We start from the raw sequence: 18,004 nt of genomic DNA, 5'->3' as shown, positions 1-18,004 counted from the left end.
ATCTACTTTTTTCCTTTTGAAAGATAAAAATGGTACAAGCTTCCTATGTTGTTCTTCACTTATGTCACTTGAGTGATGCAATTCAGTCAATTTACAATAGAGTCTTTTAGCAGAATTATAGTAAATATTCCTTTGTTTTAACAAAATCCTATTATCTATATTCAAACTATCTCTATCAACCATGATGTTTGTTATTTGTAATTCTAGATGATCTATCTTAGCCTTCTTTGCCTCCAACATCCTCTGGGTTTCGAGTAACTGAGTTCTAGACTTTTTAGCCTCGTTGCTAGCAGAAATTACCAGATTGTTAACATAAGTAATAGTAGCAGCAAACTCAGTTAACACAGAATTATAAGCACTAGAAGGAATATTAAAGGATTGAAGTAGAGAACGTACATTCGAAGTCATTGGTGCATTGTCTCCTGATGTCAAAACAAAGAAACTACCACTGATTTTCTCTTCTTTATCCTCCTCATACCTCGCGAACATGGCTCCATGAGTTGGATTCCTCATTTCTTCGTCATCCGAGCATGAAAACCATATTTGGTATTTTTCCCTCATCCTCATCTTCTCTTCTTGCTACCAGTGACAACCCCTTCGATTTAGCCCTCATTTCTTCCAGCTTTTCAGAATAGTATGCCTCATCCATAAACCTATTCTTCTTTTCTTATTTCTTCTTCAACATATATTCATTGGCCATGTGATTTGCACCATGATGGTAGTGACAATCAACTCCCGAATCACCCTTTACCTTTTTCTCTTGTTTCGAATCTTCACCCATATTCTCTTTCTTCTCAAACTTATTCTCATCAATAATCTTTCTAGTATTGCTTCCCTTTATTTCCCCAGCTTTTGACTTCGCATTGAACGACTTCTTATAAAACTTCTTTACTCTATTGTTAGAGTAAAAAGCCACTACTTCGTCATCAGAGTTGACGATAAGACCTTGATCTTTGGAACTTTCCTTCTCAATAACTTCCTTATCCCTTACTCTTCCCGATACTTTTGAAACCAATGCTAATGGACCATGCAGATTGATCTTTGACTCTTCAGCTATTTCATTCACTTCAGCTTTGTGAGCTTTTAGCAGGTTGTAAAGATCATTGAGAGTTAAAAAATCGAAGGTCTGTTGTGTCTTCATCATCAAACTCACATTCCTCCACTCCTTACGAAGCCCCGTAATTAAAGTAAGGTTGTATTCCATAGCATACCTTGTAGTTCCATACCTATTACACTTATAGATGAGCTCTTTCAGACGGTCATAGTACATTTCGATCGATTCTCCATCTTTTTGCTTGAATTCTCTTAATTCAATCAGACATTGCTTGACTAAACTGATTTTAGTCTTCTCACTATCCTTGTACTTTTCCTTTAGTGTATTCCAAATTTCTTTTGAGGTTTTGCAGGTTCGAACATAATTATACACAACAGGAGGAAGAGCACCATGAAGCTCTCTCGTGCACTTCTTCTCGTTCTTCTGCAGCCTTGCGGTTTCATCAGCAATACTTTGAGTTGATGCAGAAGTACCAATGCTTAGAACATAAGGAGGAGGAAGAACATCATTAGTAATGCACTTTCGTAGCTCTTCATCGATTTCGTTCAAGTAATCCTCCATATGATCTGCCCATTGAACGTAATACTCGGGGATAAGCATTGGAATCTTTGTTGAAAATCAGAGCGGATGAGAGTAAGAAGTCATGATATTTATGTTGAAGTTCGTCATGGATGTACGGACGAATTCAAAGAAAAGCTTGAGAAGTTTGGGATTAACAAAATGAATCAAACATCAAATGAATACCAAACACTCGATTAGTCAATCGAACTGCAATCAAATCAAAACTTGAGATCTACAAAGATTCTCAGGATCAAAAGTGCGGAATCTTTTGAATCTATAGCGAGATTCAAAAAGCTTTTGAGACAATTGAAAATCAGATCAAAACAGTTTGATTCCTGCTCTGATACCATTTGTAGTTCCGATTGAATCGAGTAATAAAACAGAATCAAAGTATGAATTGACTTAGAACACGAGATCTAAATATAATCTGTTTGGCACGTTGTATTGCTTTATTAGTTGAATACAACAGGAAAGATAAAATGATTACAATCAGAGAAAAGTTCTTAACCTCTAAAAGTATCATTCCCATATCTATAGGGAAATTTAGCAAGTTTGAATTTATAAGGAAAAAAAAAATATATTGAATTATTGAAATGTAATTTTAATTTGTTAATTTTAGTTTTTTTTTTCGTTTTTTCATTTAAATAAATAAATAAATAAAATAATTTGATTCAATTTAGAAATTTACAAATTAAAAGGAAAGATGTATTAACAAAATTGATATGCATTTATTATTATATTTATTACATTTAAATATTATATGATATTTAATAAAATAAAAAAAAAATATAAAATGATAAGTAGAAAAAAAAATGTAAAAAAATACAATAAAAACATGACATATGAAAAAATATATTTATTTATTAGATCAGATAAAATATATATATTTGGAATTTATTAAATATTTAAATGAATTTTGGCTCATATCATTTAATTATTTCTTATTTTCTCTCTCCTCGTGTTTACATATACCTATCTCCATGATCGTTATCGACCCACATTTTCTTTTCCAAACTCTCTTGCATCTTTCAGTTCCAAATTATAAACAGCAAAAATCATAATTGAAAGTTTAAAATATGGCAGCCTTTTCATACCATCAACAACACCAATCTTTTGTCCTTGATCAGACTGTTTTCTTTCCATTCCCTACCACCACCACCACCACCACGACCACCTCTTTCTCTCAGTTCCACGAACAACATGATCAAGTTTATGTAGCAAACAAGTTGCAGAGCCCAGATTCTTCAATGTCAATAGTTCTTGATGATCAGAAAGTTTCAAGTGTGAATGATCAGTTGTTCGCAAAGAAGAGGAAGGACAAACAAATTTGTTCTCTACACCGTGCTCAGTCTAAAGTAATAACTTGATTACTTTTAAGTTATTTAATCAAATTTTCTTTAAAATGATAATGAAGCAAATAAAATGTATTTCGTTTTTTTAAAATTAAAGGATACAAGCACCAAACTGAAGAAACAAAAGAAAAGCAATGATTATCAAGAGGAAAAAAAGAAGAAGATTATATCGAAGCAAAGTTCTTGCGAAGAAGAAGGGGCAATTGGGTACATTCATGTTAGAGCAAGAAGAGGCCAAGCTACTGATAGCCACAGCCTTGCTGAAAGGGTACCCTTCTTCTACATGTTCACACCTCAATTTCCAATTATGCCCTCATCTTATTTCATGCATATTAACATATAATGAATCATTAATTAATATTTTTATTTTTATTTTAATCTTTTTGCAGGTAAGGAGAGAGAAAATAAGTGAAAGGATGAAGCTGTTGCAAGCCATTGTTCCAGGTTGTGACAAGGTGAGTTGTTCTTGCTTCTGTCTTTGTTTTTAATTTGAAAATAATTAATTAAATTTAATTAAACTGGAATATTATGAATATTTTTTCCGACAATTTCATGTGGGATTGATTGATATGCAGGTTACTGGAAAGGCCCTCATGTTGGATGAAATCATCAATTATGTTCAGTCCCTACAAAATCAAGTTGAAGTAATATTATTTTTCTATATTTAAAAATAAATTATTACGCAAAGAACATAAAAACTTGTTTGCTAATCATTAATAAATAAATTATTTTAGTTTCTCTCCATGAAGCTTGCATCTGTAAATCCCATGCTATATGACTTCGGAGTGGATATGGAGGCATTCATGCTTAAACCTGATGAGGTAATTAATTATTTATTTATTTATTTATTTATTTATTTAGGGTTTGTGGAATTATTTATTTTATTTATTTAATAATGATTTGAAAAGTGCTGTATACTATATGTCCAGAATATGAGCAGCATGGTACTGCCAATCATGCCAATGCCAAGTGTACAACAATGTAGTACCCACGGCGGAGCCTCCCCTGCCACCTTTGCTCCGGCCACCGATAACTACCCTCACTTACCACTGCTGATTGATGCTTCAGCATCACCTAATTCACTGTTGTTTCAACAATCCCAAATGCCAAATATTCTTTCCCAGGTATCTTTTCGAACTCATGAATGGACACAAAAAAAAAATTATTGTTATTTTGTTTTATTTATATACAAATTAATAAATAATTTAATTTTCCAGGGAAATGGACAACACTTGTGGGAAGCGGATGAACAAAGACTAAAACTTGACACTCGTTTCGCTATCAACAGTAACTTGAGTTCTTTTTAATCATGGTGAATACTGTTCTTATTTAATTATTTTAATTCATGGTGAATACTATTCTTATTTAATTATTTTAATTTATATTCATTAAACATTAATAAACGAAAGTTGATGTATCAATGTAACAACTAAAACGATAACTAATTATTATCTTTAATTTGTTTTAGTGTATGTAGTTTATGCATGCATTGAGATTTATCAGCTCATCATCGTCGGCTAAGCAAATTAATCAAATTCATGTGAATATCCCGAAAGAAAATAGCTTCCACATTTGATGATCATTATCAAGTATCCTTGAGGCTTGAGATATGTGAAGAGAAATTGATCAAGAACTGATCATGAACACAAGGAACCCTATCCATTATGAACACATGTGTATTTAGAATGTTTGTAAAAGAACACTTGTTAATTTTTCAATTTTAATTTTTTTTTGTATTATCAATTGAATTAATTCTACAGTTAGTTACTGTTGGTCTCGACCTTTTGTGTTGGTTCATTGTATTCGGCTGTTTTATTTTGCTTTTTGTGTGGGTCTGAAATGTCAGAAAACATAAGCAATGTTCAGAAAAAATATTTGTTTCCATGGCTTCTTCATTGTTATACTCATAATTTAATGTGCTACATTATATAGCATACATCAGATTATATAGAGCTATGGGTATCATATATACTAGTCTGCGGGTTTAAATTTAGCCGAAATTAATATTTGACAATCTTATGAAACAGAAGGCTTGTTTAATTCACTGGATATCATACTGTACGTGCTAGTTAAATTGACCAAACATGTACATGATGTTTTAAACGTCCTAAAAAAAGCAAACAGTTTGTTTTTACAAATGCATAACATAAATATATAATAGTACTATCGTGATTCATTACCTTATAGATTCAAGCGTTTTCTATACAAGTTAACTCGTTTATTTTTCACCTTACATTAACATTGTCTATGCTAAATTAGGACACTAAAGCGACTCAGTTGGATCAAATCTTGTTTAGAATCGACCAACAGGTAGACCAAGATGCTCAGAGGGGTATTTATTGACAAAATAAATACTAACTATGACACAAAACTACCCTAACTTCATTTTAAAAAAAAAACAAAACAAAAAAACGATTAAAAAAAACCTAGATTTTTATTGAGCTTAATATTTCAATGACAAAAGAATTATATTAAAGATTGTTTTTCGTCCTATTAATTAGCAACCATTAAGCAAGTTCTTTGTCAACTTTGAGTAATCACAACAAAAATTGTAGCCTTTTTTGCCGCCGCAATTAATTCCCTCTGTCATCGCTAATACCTTTAACGACGACATCTGGTCGCTAAAGGGACATCGTAATTACCTCGTAGCTAATAATCATTTGCGTCGCAAAAACCGTCGTCTCTAATACATGTCTCTAATAATTATATGCCGTCTCTATTGGTATTCCGGCCACCGGCCGGAGTTTTTCCGGCAATGCTTCCCGGAGTTATGTGTCGTCTCAAATACTCATATGCCGTCCCTAAAGGTGTCGCTACTAATTTTTTTATTTTTTTTTTAGAAAAAACGGATTTTTTATGATATTAGTTTATATATATATCATAAAATGCAGATTTAATAAAAATACATAAATAAATACATATCACATTACATAAAACATCAAACATACCATATTACATGTCTAATAAATCTCAAATAAACATCTAATATATAAGGCATAAACTATCTAATAAATCTAAAATAACATCATTCATAACATGTGATAAATCCAAGAAATAATATGTGTATTCGTCTTTCGTCTTCTCCATCATTGTTTTCCTCGTTGTTGTTGACTTGGTTTTAAAGGAGCGGATAATGTCTCCAATGGCCGTCACAAATGCCGGGTTTTGAAAAAAACATTCACATCAACATCCTACAATTAAATCATTAACCATTCAACAAACTATCAAACCATCAAAGCATTCATATGTTATTGTTTATGTGTAAAAAAACAAATATTATTATTTCATAAAAATTCACATATTTACATAAAAATGTCTACATTTCATATACATATATATTTTTTTACATACATTTTTTCATATGTCCATATACATACATTTCACATAGAAATACACATATACATATTTTCACATAGACTTTTTTATACACACATATACATACATTTTTTCATACAAATTCACATATACACATTTGCATATACATTTTTACCTACATATTCATACATGTAGATTTCACATATACATACCAAAATACACACATTTCACATACCAAAATACATACATTTCACAAACCAAATTATAAATTTTACATACCAAAATATATACAATTCACGTATACTTATTGAACAAAAAAAAGGAAAAAAGAAGGAGCACCTGTTGAGTCGCCGGAAAAGCAACCAGTCGTCGGAAAATGGTGACACCGATGGTGTTGTGGTGGTGACCACCACCGGAGACTAGTTAAAAAAAACCAAAAAAAAACATTAAATTAGAGCTAAATATGGTAAGAAAACAAGAGAAAGAGGAAAGGGAAAAGAAAACATGTTCCTCACCCCTATTCAAATGCAGAAAAAAGGTTTGAAGTAGCGACTCCACCCAAAACATGACCTAACAACAAATGAAATTGAAACGTTACAGAATTGAAAAACCCATCAAACCGCGACTGAATCTTATTCAAATCCAAAAAATAAAAAGTTTGAAGTAGCGACTCCACCCAAAACGCAACCTACCAAAAAACAAAATTGAAATGTTACATAACTGAAAAAACCCATCAAATGCGACCTAACATCTGTGGTAGGGTAATTCTCCTTCAAATCTTGTATAATTATTCAAATCCTCATATTTAATCCTATCTTAGACATATATTGTTGAGAAATTTAAAGGTAGCAGCTTCTTGGTCACTAAATCGAAGATTAGGGTTCAAGAAATTGGTTCTAGCCTTTGCTATTACAGTCGATGAGGGACATATAATGTTGTGATTGAGTCGCCAAGAGAGAAGAAGACAAGGATGAGGGACATAGGGGTGTATGGGAAAGGAAGTATTAGAGCAATTACGAATGATCGACAATGGTATATTGAGGATGACATAAATTGACATAGCTTCCATAAATCAGAGATATGTCCACAAGCTCAAACCCGTAAAAATATATAATTAGGCGGAACTTTATTAATTTAAGCTGGAGTTAGAAGCGGGATAATAAAAACTAGAATTTTTAAGGGTATAGTGACACAAAAAAAATTATATCACTAAATGTAATTTTGTTTGTAATGCATTAATATTGTCTATGCTAAATTAGGACACTAAAACAAGTCAGTTGGATCAAATCTTGTTTAGAATCGACCAACAGGAAGACGAAGATGCTCAGACGGGTATTTATTGATAAAATAAATACCAACTATGACACAAAACTACCCTAACTTCATTTAAAAAAAACAAAACAAATAAACAAATAAACAAATAAAAAAACCTAGATTTTTATTAAGCTTAATATTTCAATGACAAAAGAATTATATTAAAGATTGCTTTTCGCCCTATTAATTAGCAACCATTAAGCAAGTTCTTTGTCAACTTTGAGTACTCACAACAAAAATTGTACCCTTTAGCGGCGACAAAAGTCGTCGCAATTGATTTCCCCTGTCGTCGCTAATACCTTTAGTGACGACATGCGGTCGCTAAAGGGACGTCATAATTACCTCGTAGCTAATACTCATTTGCGTCGCAAAAACCGTCATCTCTAATACGTGTCGTCTCTAATAATCATATGTCGTCGCTATTGACGTCATCTCTATTGTTATTCCGGCCACCAGCCGAAGTTTTTCCAGCAACGCTTCCCAGAGTTATGTGTCGTCTCAAATACTCATATTGTAACAGCCCGGATTTCCAGGTATCTTTTATGTTTATGTTTTTTGGTGTTTTGTGAGGGGACTCGGCGGGTTGGAGCTCAGACTCGCCGAGTAGGATCGCGGTTCTGGACGCGGGTTCGCGTCTAGACTCGGCGAATCCAAGGTATGGACTCGGCAAGTCTACGCTGTTTAATGAAACCCTAATTTCTCGGGTTTTGGACCTATTTAAAGGGACTTAAGGCCATCATTTGTGCTCACCAGACCCCTGAGTGAAACCCTAGAGAGTTTGAGCGTTTGGAGCAAAGCAAGGAGCCATTATTGACCTTGGAGGTGTTATATTGCAAGGGAAAGGAAGCAATAGCTTAAGGAAATCAAGTGGAGCCACTTTCTGAAGATTTGAGGTCCAGAACATCACATTTGAGGTATTACTCTCGAGCTATTCTCTGTTATTTTGATGATTGGGGTGATTTGGGGCTTTTTGAGCCCTTTTGTGGTTAGATCTAGTGCTTCCTTGGTCCCTTAGGTGAGTTAGGTTATAGATCTGGACCTTTGGAGGTCCAGAGTGTCCCATTGCCCAAGCTTTTTATGAATCCATGAGGGTTTTGGATTGGGGTCTTGGTGCTTAAGGACAAAACACCATTTATGAGTCATAGGGTATGTTATGAGCACCAAGTTATGGACTTTACGTGATGATTTAGCTTAGAAGGGCCAGATCTATGAGTTGTTGGAACAGATCTGACTCAGAAGCAAGTTTGAGTTGATGCATGGCATGGACTCTCCGAGTCTGAAGAACAGACTTGGCGAGTAGCATGAAGATTGTCCTTGACCACTCGGTGAGTGGTCCAGCCGAGTTAAGAGTTGACTCAGTGAGTCAGGGAGAGTTAGAGAGGGTTGACAGGTGGTCCGAGTCGAACTGGAACTCGCCGAGTTGTTCTCGAGACTCGGCGAGTTGAGTCGGGGTGGCCCCGCGATTCTTACCAGGTGGAACTCGTCGAGTCAAGGGAATACTCGACGTGTCAAAAAGGGAATCCTATAGAGTCGGTGAAAACGACTAGACTCGCCGAGTCGCCCTAGTGCAATCGCCGAGTCCGGTCAAAGTTGACCGTTGACCGTTGACCAGTGTTGACTTCTTAGGGGTAGTCAACCTTAGTGTTAAAAAGTGTTAATTAAAGTCATATGATGTTATAGGAGGATTATAGCTCGGAGGATCGAGCACGAGTGATTTCAGGATTCGTGAGTTATCGAGATACGCGAGGTGAGTCTTCTCACTATACTTTACCTTGAGTAGGAAACCAGAGTTATGTGATCAGAGTATTTGTATGCTATATGTATGTGATGTGTCATACTGCATTATTTCTATGTGATTTATGTTGTGCATGTTTATAGAGTTGGAACCGGAAGGTTCACAGAGTTAGAACCTAAGGGTTCATAGAGTTTGGGTGCACGGACCCATAGAGTTATAGCCTCGAGTGGCTAATATGTATTATGTGTGTGGTATTTTGGGGAACTCATTAAGCTTTGTGCTTACAGTGTTAGTGTTGTTGTTTCAGGTACAAGCGATGACCGTGGGAAGGCATCGGCTTGATCTGTACACACGCATGGGATTTTGATATATATATATATATATATATATATATATATATATATATATATATATATATATGTGTGTGTGTGTGTGTGTGTGATCTTGGGATTTGTATGATGTGATTTTGGGATTTTTAAACTTATGTTTTATGAACTTAAATGAGAAATGTTTTTATAAATTGTGAAAAATTATTTTGAAATTCACGATGTTACAAGTTGGTATCAGAGCCTTGGTTTGAGGGATTCGAGTACACCTTCGGGCGTATTTGAACTCAAACTGAGGATTTGAGAAGTATTTTCAAAAAGAATAAAAGATTTTGAAAATGCAGAGCAGAGTTGTGTGTACGATCAGTCCGCGCCCGAACGGTGATTTCCCAAAATACCCTTATGTTATGTGATATTGATACTGATATGATGTATTCACATGCTAGAGTAGGCTAGGTATTCCTATTAGGACTAGAGTGGCCTGATTTGTGATGCCTTAGCCTAGGAAGAGGTGAGCTGCTATGAGATGCTTGAGAGTGAGTAGGTAGCAGTGAGGGGCTTATAAGAGATCTATTAGAGGGAGATTTATGCATGATAGAGTACTTGGAATTTGGGATCCGAAGAGGAGGACTTGGGGTGTATTCTGATACGGTGTGGACAGTAGTATTGGGCCCGTACTACTGAAAGCACCGGAGCGGTGTACAGCCCAAGTAAGAATCTTTGGAATACCAAGGATCAAGGAGGAAAGAGTTGACGAGTGTGAGTATAATCGTATGGGTTCTAATTTATCGTATGTTGTATTTCAGAGGTAGATCATGGTGAGGACACGCTTGATGCCCGAGAGCAGTGGTACCAGTGATGAGGAGATCCGCCGGATCATCCATGAGGAGGTGGCTGCGGCCATCAGGGCAGAGATACCGGAGATGTTTGGGTCTATAAAGACCACGCTGATTGAGACCTTTGACGAGCGTTATGCCGCTCTTTCTGAGGCTGCTGTTGCGGCGGCCACCGCGGCTGTTGCTGCCGCGAGGCCGCAAGGTGGTGATGCGTTGTTGTTCCGGGAGTTCAGCAACACAAAACCACCAGAGTTTGATGGGACCCAGGATCCGGTGGCAACTATGAGATGGATATCTGATATAGAGGGGTGTTTCTTCACTTGCTCATCTCCTGAGCATTTGAAGGTTCGGTTCGCGCTGAACCAGCTTCGCTTGGGAGCGAAGGACTGGTGGAAATTCGTGACGGCGCATTTCACGCCTGCTGAGCTTGCGGCAGTGACCTGGGAGAGGTTTACTGCCATGTTTCGAGATGAGTATGCTCCCCAGGTGGAGAGGGAGCGTCTGGCCCAGGAGTTTCTGACCCTCAAGCAGGGTACTGAGTCAGTTACAGCAATTACCAGGATGTTCCATGAGAGGGCAATGTTCTGCCCTGAGCACGTGTCCACTGAGCAGGCACGTATGAGCCGTTATTTGAGCATTTTGAGATGGGATATTCGGGAGTTCGTGGCGAACTCCTCGTATTGGACATTTGCTGAGCTTCAGGCAAATGCCCGAAAGAGAGAGATCGAGCTAGAGACTCAGGCCAGGGAGGAGGCAGAGTCGCAGGGGGGGGGATCGGCGACCGGCACAGTCTCAGCCGGCAGCCAAGCGGGCCAAGCCCGCTGATCCCAAACCAGGGAGCCAGAAGGGCCGCACTTGTGGGAAGTGCGGCAAGGGTCATGATGGAGTCTGCCAAGCGGGATCTTGCTACAAGTGTGGCAAGGAGGGGCATATGGCCAAGGACTGCCCCAAGGGGTTTGCGGTGTGTTTTCACTGCAACCAGACCGGACACCGGAAGGCAGAGTGTCCGCAGTTACGAGGATCAGCTCAGGGATCCACCCCTACCGCCATCAGAGCTACAGAGAGTCGGCTGGTGAAGGCCGAGGCGCCGAGGGCACGAGGGAGAGCTTTTCAGCTGACTGCGGAGGAGGTCCGCGCAACACCTGATATCGTGGCTGGTATGTATTCTTTCATGTATTTATTTTGATGTTGAGATATTATGCTTATGTTATGTTATGCGTAGGTACTTTTCTTGTGAATTATGTACCTGCCTTGGTGTTATTTGACTCGGGTGCGAGTCGGTCTTTTGTATCTTTGGCTTTTAGTCAGCATATCAGTGTTAGTCGTGAGGCGTTGAGTCGGCCTCTGAGAGTTTCCATAGCTGATGAGAGAGTGATATATGCCACGGAGGTTCTCCGAGGTTGTGTAGTCGAGATTTTCGGTGTTGAGTTCCCGATTGATCTGGTTCCTATTGTGATGGGTGATGTCTGTGTCATTGTGGGCATGGATTGGTTGAGCAGATTCGGTGCGGTTATCGACTGCAAGCGTCAGCTGGTGACCATACGAGACCCTAGTGGGGGAGTTCTTTCGGTGTACGGCGAGGGTACACGTTCAGGATCAGCGTTTTGTTAGGCCGCTAGGGCGAGGCAGTGTCTACAACAGGGCTGTAAGGGTTTTGTGGCGTATGTGATGGATACACGGGTGGTTTCCGAGAGGCCGAGTTCAATTGAGGAGGTTCCAGTGGTGCGTGAGTTCCCAGATGTTTTTCCCGAGGAGTTACCAGGTGTGCCTCCTGTGAGGCAAGTGGAGTTCAGTATCGATTTGATACCGGGGGCCGCGCCTATCGCTAAGGTGCCTTATCGCCTTGCACCTTCAGAGATGCAAGAGTTATCCTCGCAGCTTCAGGAGCTGCTGGGGAAGGGATTTATTCGGCCGAGCAGCTCGCCGTGGGGAGCGCCTATCTTGTTCATCAAGAAGAAGGATGGTTCACACCGGATGTGCATTGATTACCTGGAGTTGAACAAGCTGACGGTCAAGAACCGTTACCCATTGTCGAGGATCGACAATTTGTTCGATCAGTTGCAGGGAGCATCTTGGTTCTCCAAGATCGATTTGAGGTCTGGATATCATCAGGTGAGGGTGCGGGATGAGGACGTCCCGAAGACAGCGTTCAGGACGTGTTATGGGCATTATGAGTTTGTGGTGATGCCTTTTGGGCTCACCAATGCCCCGGCGGTGTTCATGGATCTCATGAACCGAGTGTGTAGGCCGATGCTGGATCGGTCGGTGATTGTATTTATTGATGACATTCTGGTATATTCGAGATCTAGAGAGCAGCATGAGGAGCATCTGAACGAGGTTCTCGGAGTTCTGAGATCGGAGAGGCTTTATGCCAAATTCTCCAAGTGTGATTTCTGGTTGCAGGAGGTTCAGTTCTTAGGACATCTCGTTAACCAGGAAGGGATATTGGTCGATCCGGCCAAGGTTGAGGCAGTGATGAATTGGGAGGTGCCGAAGTCACCCTCCGAGATCAGGAGTTTCCTAGGGCTGGCAGGGTATTATCGGAGATTTATCAAGGATTTCTCCAAGATCGCAGTGCCACTCACCAGATTGACCCGGAAGGGTGTTGCTTTCTCATGGGGTCCTGAGCAGCAGGCCTCCTTTGAGACACTTCGCCAAAGGTTGTGCGAAGCCCCGATATTAGCTCTCCCGGAAGGGATGGAGGAATTTGTAGTATATTGTGATGCATCGATTTTGGGGCTGGGAGCGGTGCTGATGCAGAGAGGGCATGTGATAGCATATGCATCGAGGCAGCTGAAGCCTCATGAGACGAGATATCCCACCCATGATCTAGAGTTGGGGGCAGTAGTGTTCGCCCTCAAGATTTGGCGTCACTACTTGTATGGGGTTCTGTGTACGCTATACACGGACCATAAGAGTTTGAGGTACTTGATGGATCAGCCCAACCTAAATATGCGACAGAGAAGGTGGTTGGATGTGGTCAAGGATTATGATTGTGAGATCCTGTACCACCCAGGCAAGGCTAATGTGGTAGCCGATGCGTTGAGCCGCAGGGCGGAGAGCACTCCACTGCGGGATGTATGTTTGAGATTGACCGTGATAGCTCCGGTATTGGACGCCATTAACGGGGTACAGGCCGAGGCTGTGCAACCTGAGATGTAGAAGAGGGAACGGGTTGTTGGTTTGGTTTCAGAATTCGTGACCGATGGTCGGGGGCTTATGACATTTCAAGGGCGTATCTGGGTACCGTTTGTGGGAGGAACGCGTACCACTTTGATGGAGGAGGCTCATCGGTCGAAATTTTCGATCCATCCGGGGGCCACTAAGATGTATTTGGATTTGAGGAAGGAGTATTGGTGGCCCTGTATGAAGAGGGACGTCGCGTGGTTTGTTGAGAGGTGCTTGACCTGCCGTAAGGTTAAGGTCGAGCACCAGAGGCCGCATGGCAAGTTGCAGCCATTGGAGGTTCCCAAGTGGAAGTGGGAACAGATCACTATGGATTTCATCACCAAATTGCCAAGGACTTCCAGAGGAGTTGATCCAATTTGGGTGATTGTGGACAGGTTGACGAAGAGCGCTCACTTCCTTGCCATCAGTGAGAGTTCTTTAGCAGAGAAATTGGCGGAGGTGTATGTGAGGGAAGTGGTATCTCGGCACGGGGTGCCGATCTCAATTGTTTCTGACCGTGATGTGCGTTTCACTTCTAGATTCTGGAAGAAATTTCATGAGGGGTTGGGTAATAGACTGCATTTTAGTACCGCATATGATCCCCAGACAGACGGCCAGAGTGAGCGGACGATTCAGACGCTTGAGGACATGCTCCGGGCATGTGTGTTGGATTTCAGGGGTAGCTGGGATGCGTATTTACCCTTGGCAGAGTTTTCCTACAACAACAGCCATCATTCGAGCATTGGTATGCCACCCTTTGAGCTGTTGTATGGGAGGAGGTGTCGGACCCCCATTTGTTGGGGAGAGGTTGGGCAGCGAGTGATGGGCAGTACAGAGATTGTGCTTCAAACGACAGAGCAGATTCAGCAGGTCAGACAGAGGTTGTTGACCGCTCAGAGCCGACAAAAGAGTTATGCAGACAGACGTCGATTCGAGCTTGAGTTCCAGGTCGGCGACTTTGTTGTCCTGAAGGTCTCTCCTTGGAAAGGACTGATTCGATTCAGGAAGAGGGGCAAGTTGGGGCCCCGGTTTATTGGTTCATTCCGTGTGATCGCGAGGGTAGGCCGGGTAGCCTATCGGTTGGATTTGCCAGCAGAGTTGGGGCAGATTCACGACACTTTTCATGTGTCGCAGTTGAGGAAGTGTATAGCCGATGAGTCGGCAGTGGTTCCATTAGAGGGTATTCAGGTGGATGCGAGCCTGAATTATGCCGAGAGACCAGTGGCCATCAGAGATCGGAAAATCAAGGTTCTGAGGAACAAGGAGGTACCCCTGGTGTTAGTTCAGTGGGAACATCGGAAGGGATCAGAGATGACCTTGGAGCCGGAGCATGAGATGCGTGAGCAGCATTCGGAGCTATTTTCAGAGCGATACATCGAGGGCGAAGTCTAGTTCTAGCGGAGGAGAGTTGTAACAGCCCGGATTTCCAGGTATCTTTTATGTTTATGTTTTTTGGTGTTTTGTGAGGGGACTCGGCGAGTTGGAGCTCAGACTCGCCGAGTAGGATCGCGGTTCTGGACGCGGGTTCGCGCCTGGACTCGGCGGGTCCAAGGTATGGACTCGGCGAGGCTGCGTTGTTTAATGAAACCCTAATTTCTCGGGTTTGGGACCTATTTAAAGGGCCTTAAGGCCGTCATTTGTGCTCACCAGACCCCTGAGTGAAACCCTAGAGAGTTTGAGCGTTTGGAGCAAAGCAAGGAGCCATTATTGACCTTGGAGGTGTTATATTGCAAGGGAAAGGAAGCAATAGCTTAAGGAAATCAAGTGGAGCCACTTTCTGAAGATTTGAGGTCCTGAACATCACATTTGAGGTATTACTCTCGAGCTATTCTCTGTTATTTTGATGATTGGGGTGATTTGGGGCTTTTTGAGCACTTTTGTGGTTAGATCTAGTGCTTCCTTGGTCCCTTAGGTGAGTTAGGTTATAGATCTGGACCTTTGGAGGTCTAGAGTGTCCCATTGCCCAAGCTTTTTATGAATCCATGAGGGTTTTGGATTGGGGTCTTGGTGCTTAAGGACAAAACACCATTTATGAGTCATAGGGTGTGTTATGAGCACCAAGTTATGGACTTTACGTGATGATTTAACTTAGAAGGGCCAGATCTATGAGTTGTTGGAACAGATCTGACCTCAGAAGCAAGTTTGAGTTGATGCATGGCATGGACTCGCCGAGTCTAAAGAACAGACTCGGCGAGTAGCATGAAGATTGTCCTTGACCACTCGGTGAGTGGTCCAGCCGAGTTAAGAGTTAACTCAGTGAGTCAGGGAGAGTTAGAGAGGGTTGACAGGTGGTCTGAGTCGAACTGGAACTCGCCGACTTGTTCTCGAGACTCGGCGAGTTGAGTCGAGGTGGCCCCGCGATTCTTACCAGGTGGAACTCGTCGAGTCAAGGGAATACTCGACATGTCAAAAAGGGAATCCTAGAGAGTCGGTGAAAACGACTAGACTCGCTGAGTCGCCCTAGTGCAATCGCCGAGTTCAGTCAAAGTTGACCGTTGACCGTTGACTAGTGTTGACTTCTTAGGGGTAGTCAACCTTAGTGTTAAAAAGTGTTAATTAGAGTCATATGATGTTATAGGAGGATTATAGCTCGGAGGATCGAGCATGAGTGATTTCAGGATTCGCGAGTTATCGAGATACGCGAGGTGAGTCTTCTCACTATACTTTACCTTGAGTAGGAAACCAAAGTTATGTGATCAGAGTATTTGTCTGCTATATGTATGTGATGTGTCGTACTGCATTATTTCTATGTGATTTATGTTGTGCATGTTTATAGAGTTGGAACCGGAAGGTTCATAGAGTTAGAACCTGAGGGTTCATAGAGTTTGGGTGCACGGACCCATAGAGTTATAGCCTCGAGTGGCTAATATGTATTATGTGTGTGGTATTTTTGGGAACTCACTAAGCTTTGTGCTTACAGTGTTAGTGTTGTTGTTTCAGGTACTAGCGATGACCGTGGGAAGGCGCCGGCTTGATCTATACACACGCATGGGATTTTGATATATATATATATATATATATATATATATATATATATATATATATATATATATATATATATATATATATATATATATATGATCTTGGGATTTATATGATGTGATTTTGGGATTTTTAAATTTATGTTTTATGAACTTAAATGAGAAATGTTTTTATAAATTGTGAAAAATTATTTTGAAATTCACGGTGTTACACATATGCCAGAAAAGTAACCAGTCGCCGGAAAATGGTGGCACCGGTGGTGTTGTGGTGGTGACCGCCTCAGAGACTAGTTAAAAACACCAAAAAAACATGAAATTATAGCTAAATATGGTAAGAAAACAAGAGAAAGAGAAAAAGGGAAAAAGAAAACGTACGTTATAGCCGCTAAAGGCGTCGCCGGAAAACTCGGAACTTGCCGGAGAACGACGGAAATCGGTGGTATCGCCGGAAATCAGTGGAAATCAACGGAAATTGTGACAACCCGAAATTTTCTATCATGTACAGTCAAATACTTCATTGAAAGTCAAACGCATTCCTGCTATCATTTAGCACAAATTGTAGTTTATTTGAGTGTTCTAAGCCTTGTACACTTAAGGGATAAGTGTCGAGGTTTATCTACTGAAGTTATTGCTCACAGAACAAGTCTAAAAACCCTTGACAAGGAGTTCACGGCCACCAGAAGGGAGTTTACGGCCATAAACTCCATTTGGGCCGTAAACTCCCCCCTATATGTTGATATATTGGCCATTAGTTCATTATTTTCTTTCCCTTGGCTGAAATCCTCTCAAGTATCATCCCGATCTTCGTCCCCGATCTTCAAAACTCATAAGTTTCTTGCCCTAACTAGTTGATATCTTACATGAACTAGTGATCTTACATGATTTCATCTGTGAAATCATTCCATTTGTGTAGATCTTCATGTTTCACCAAGAACACCAAGAACACACACTAGTGTTCTTGGCCAAAACCGACCATTCAAGCTCCTAGATCGTAAATACTCTTCTTCTAACTCGTTGTACACAAGTTTTAACATGTTTAGAGCATAGAAATCACAAAGAAACTCAAGATCAAAGGAGTTTACGGCAAAGACATGTTCTTGGGCCGTAAACCCCTATAAGTGGGGCAAATTGCACCCTAGCCTTACCAAGCCTAGGAACTTAGTCTATAACCATAACCCGTTGAGCTAGGGACTTCAAGCAACGAAATGGTATTTTCCACCATGAGTTTACGGTCATAAACTCATGGGGAAGTGGTCCCCAGGCCGTAAACACAAATTGAGGTCATTCTAAGACCTTAAACTCACCTAGCCTCTTGTTTAGCCTTGAAACACTTAACCACTTAAGACATCTTGCCTTTAAGCT

General features: G+C 40.4%; 1 protein-coding gene across 3 annotated transcripts; it reads left to right on the top strand.

Annotated features, from left to right (window-relative positions):
- The first annotated feature begins 2,600 nt into the window (after positions 1-2,600).
- Positions 2,601-4,851, top strand: LOC111895428 (transcription factor bHLH137). 3 transcript variants are annotated; one of them, XM_023891508.2, is made up of 8 exons: positions 2,601-2,970; positions 3,065-3,235; positions 3,357-3,422; positions 3,543-3,611; positions 3,717-3,788; positions 3,897-4,091; positions 4,185-4,279; positions 4,436-4,851. In XM_023891508.2, the coding sequence occupies exons 1-7, from the start codon at positions 2,692-2,694 to the stop codon at positions 4,272-4,274; spliced, it is 942 nt and encodes a 313-aa protein (XP_023747276.1). In that variant the 5' UTR covers positions 2,601-2,691; the 3' UTR covers positions 4,275-4,279; positions 4,436-4,851. The 3 variants fall into 3 exon arrangements, with proteins under 3 accessions (XP_023747276.1, XP_023747274.1, XP_023747273.1); XM_023891506.3 differs by having other exon boundaries at positions 2,604-2,970; positions 3,702-3,788; positions 4,445-4,851; XM_023891505.2 differs by having other exon boundaries at positions 2,604-2,970; positions 3,702-3,788.
- The last annotated feature ends 13,153 nt before the right edge of the window (positions 4,852-18,004 follow it).

The sequence above is a fragment of the Lactuca sativa genome, chromosome 4 (genome assembly GCF_002870075.4).
Source record: "Lactuca sativa cultivar Salinas chromosome 4, Lsat_Salinas_v11, whole genome shotgun sequence".
NCBI lineage: Eukaryota > Viridiplantae > Streptophyta > Magnoliopsida > Asterales > Asteraceae > Lactuca > Lactuca sativa.
The sequence above is the reverse complement of the archived record's forward strand: the minus strand, read 5'-3'. Positions and strand labels throughout refer to the sequence as shown.

Bases quoted from the DNA above. Each gene is read 5' to 3' on its own strand.
- LOC111895428 (XM_023891506.3), top strand. From the start codon at position 2,692: ATGGCAGCCTTTTCATACCATCAACAACACCAATCTTTTGTCCTTGAT. The intron at 2,971-3,064 runs GTAATAACTTGA...TTAAAATTAAAG, and splicing joins TACACCGTGCTCAGTCTAAA to GATACAAGCACCAAACTGAA. The intron at 4,092-4,184 runs GTATCTTTTCGA...TTAATTTTCCAG, and splicing joins TGCCAAATATTCTTTCCCAG to GGAAATGGACAACACTTGTG.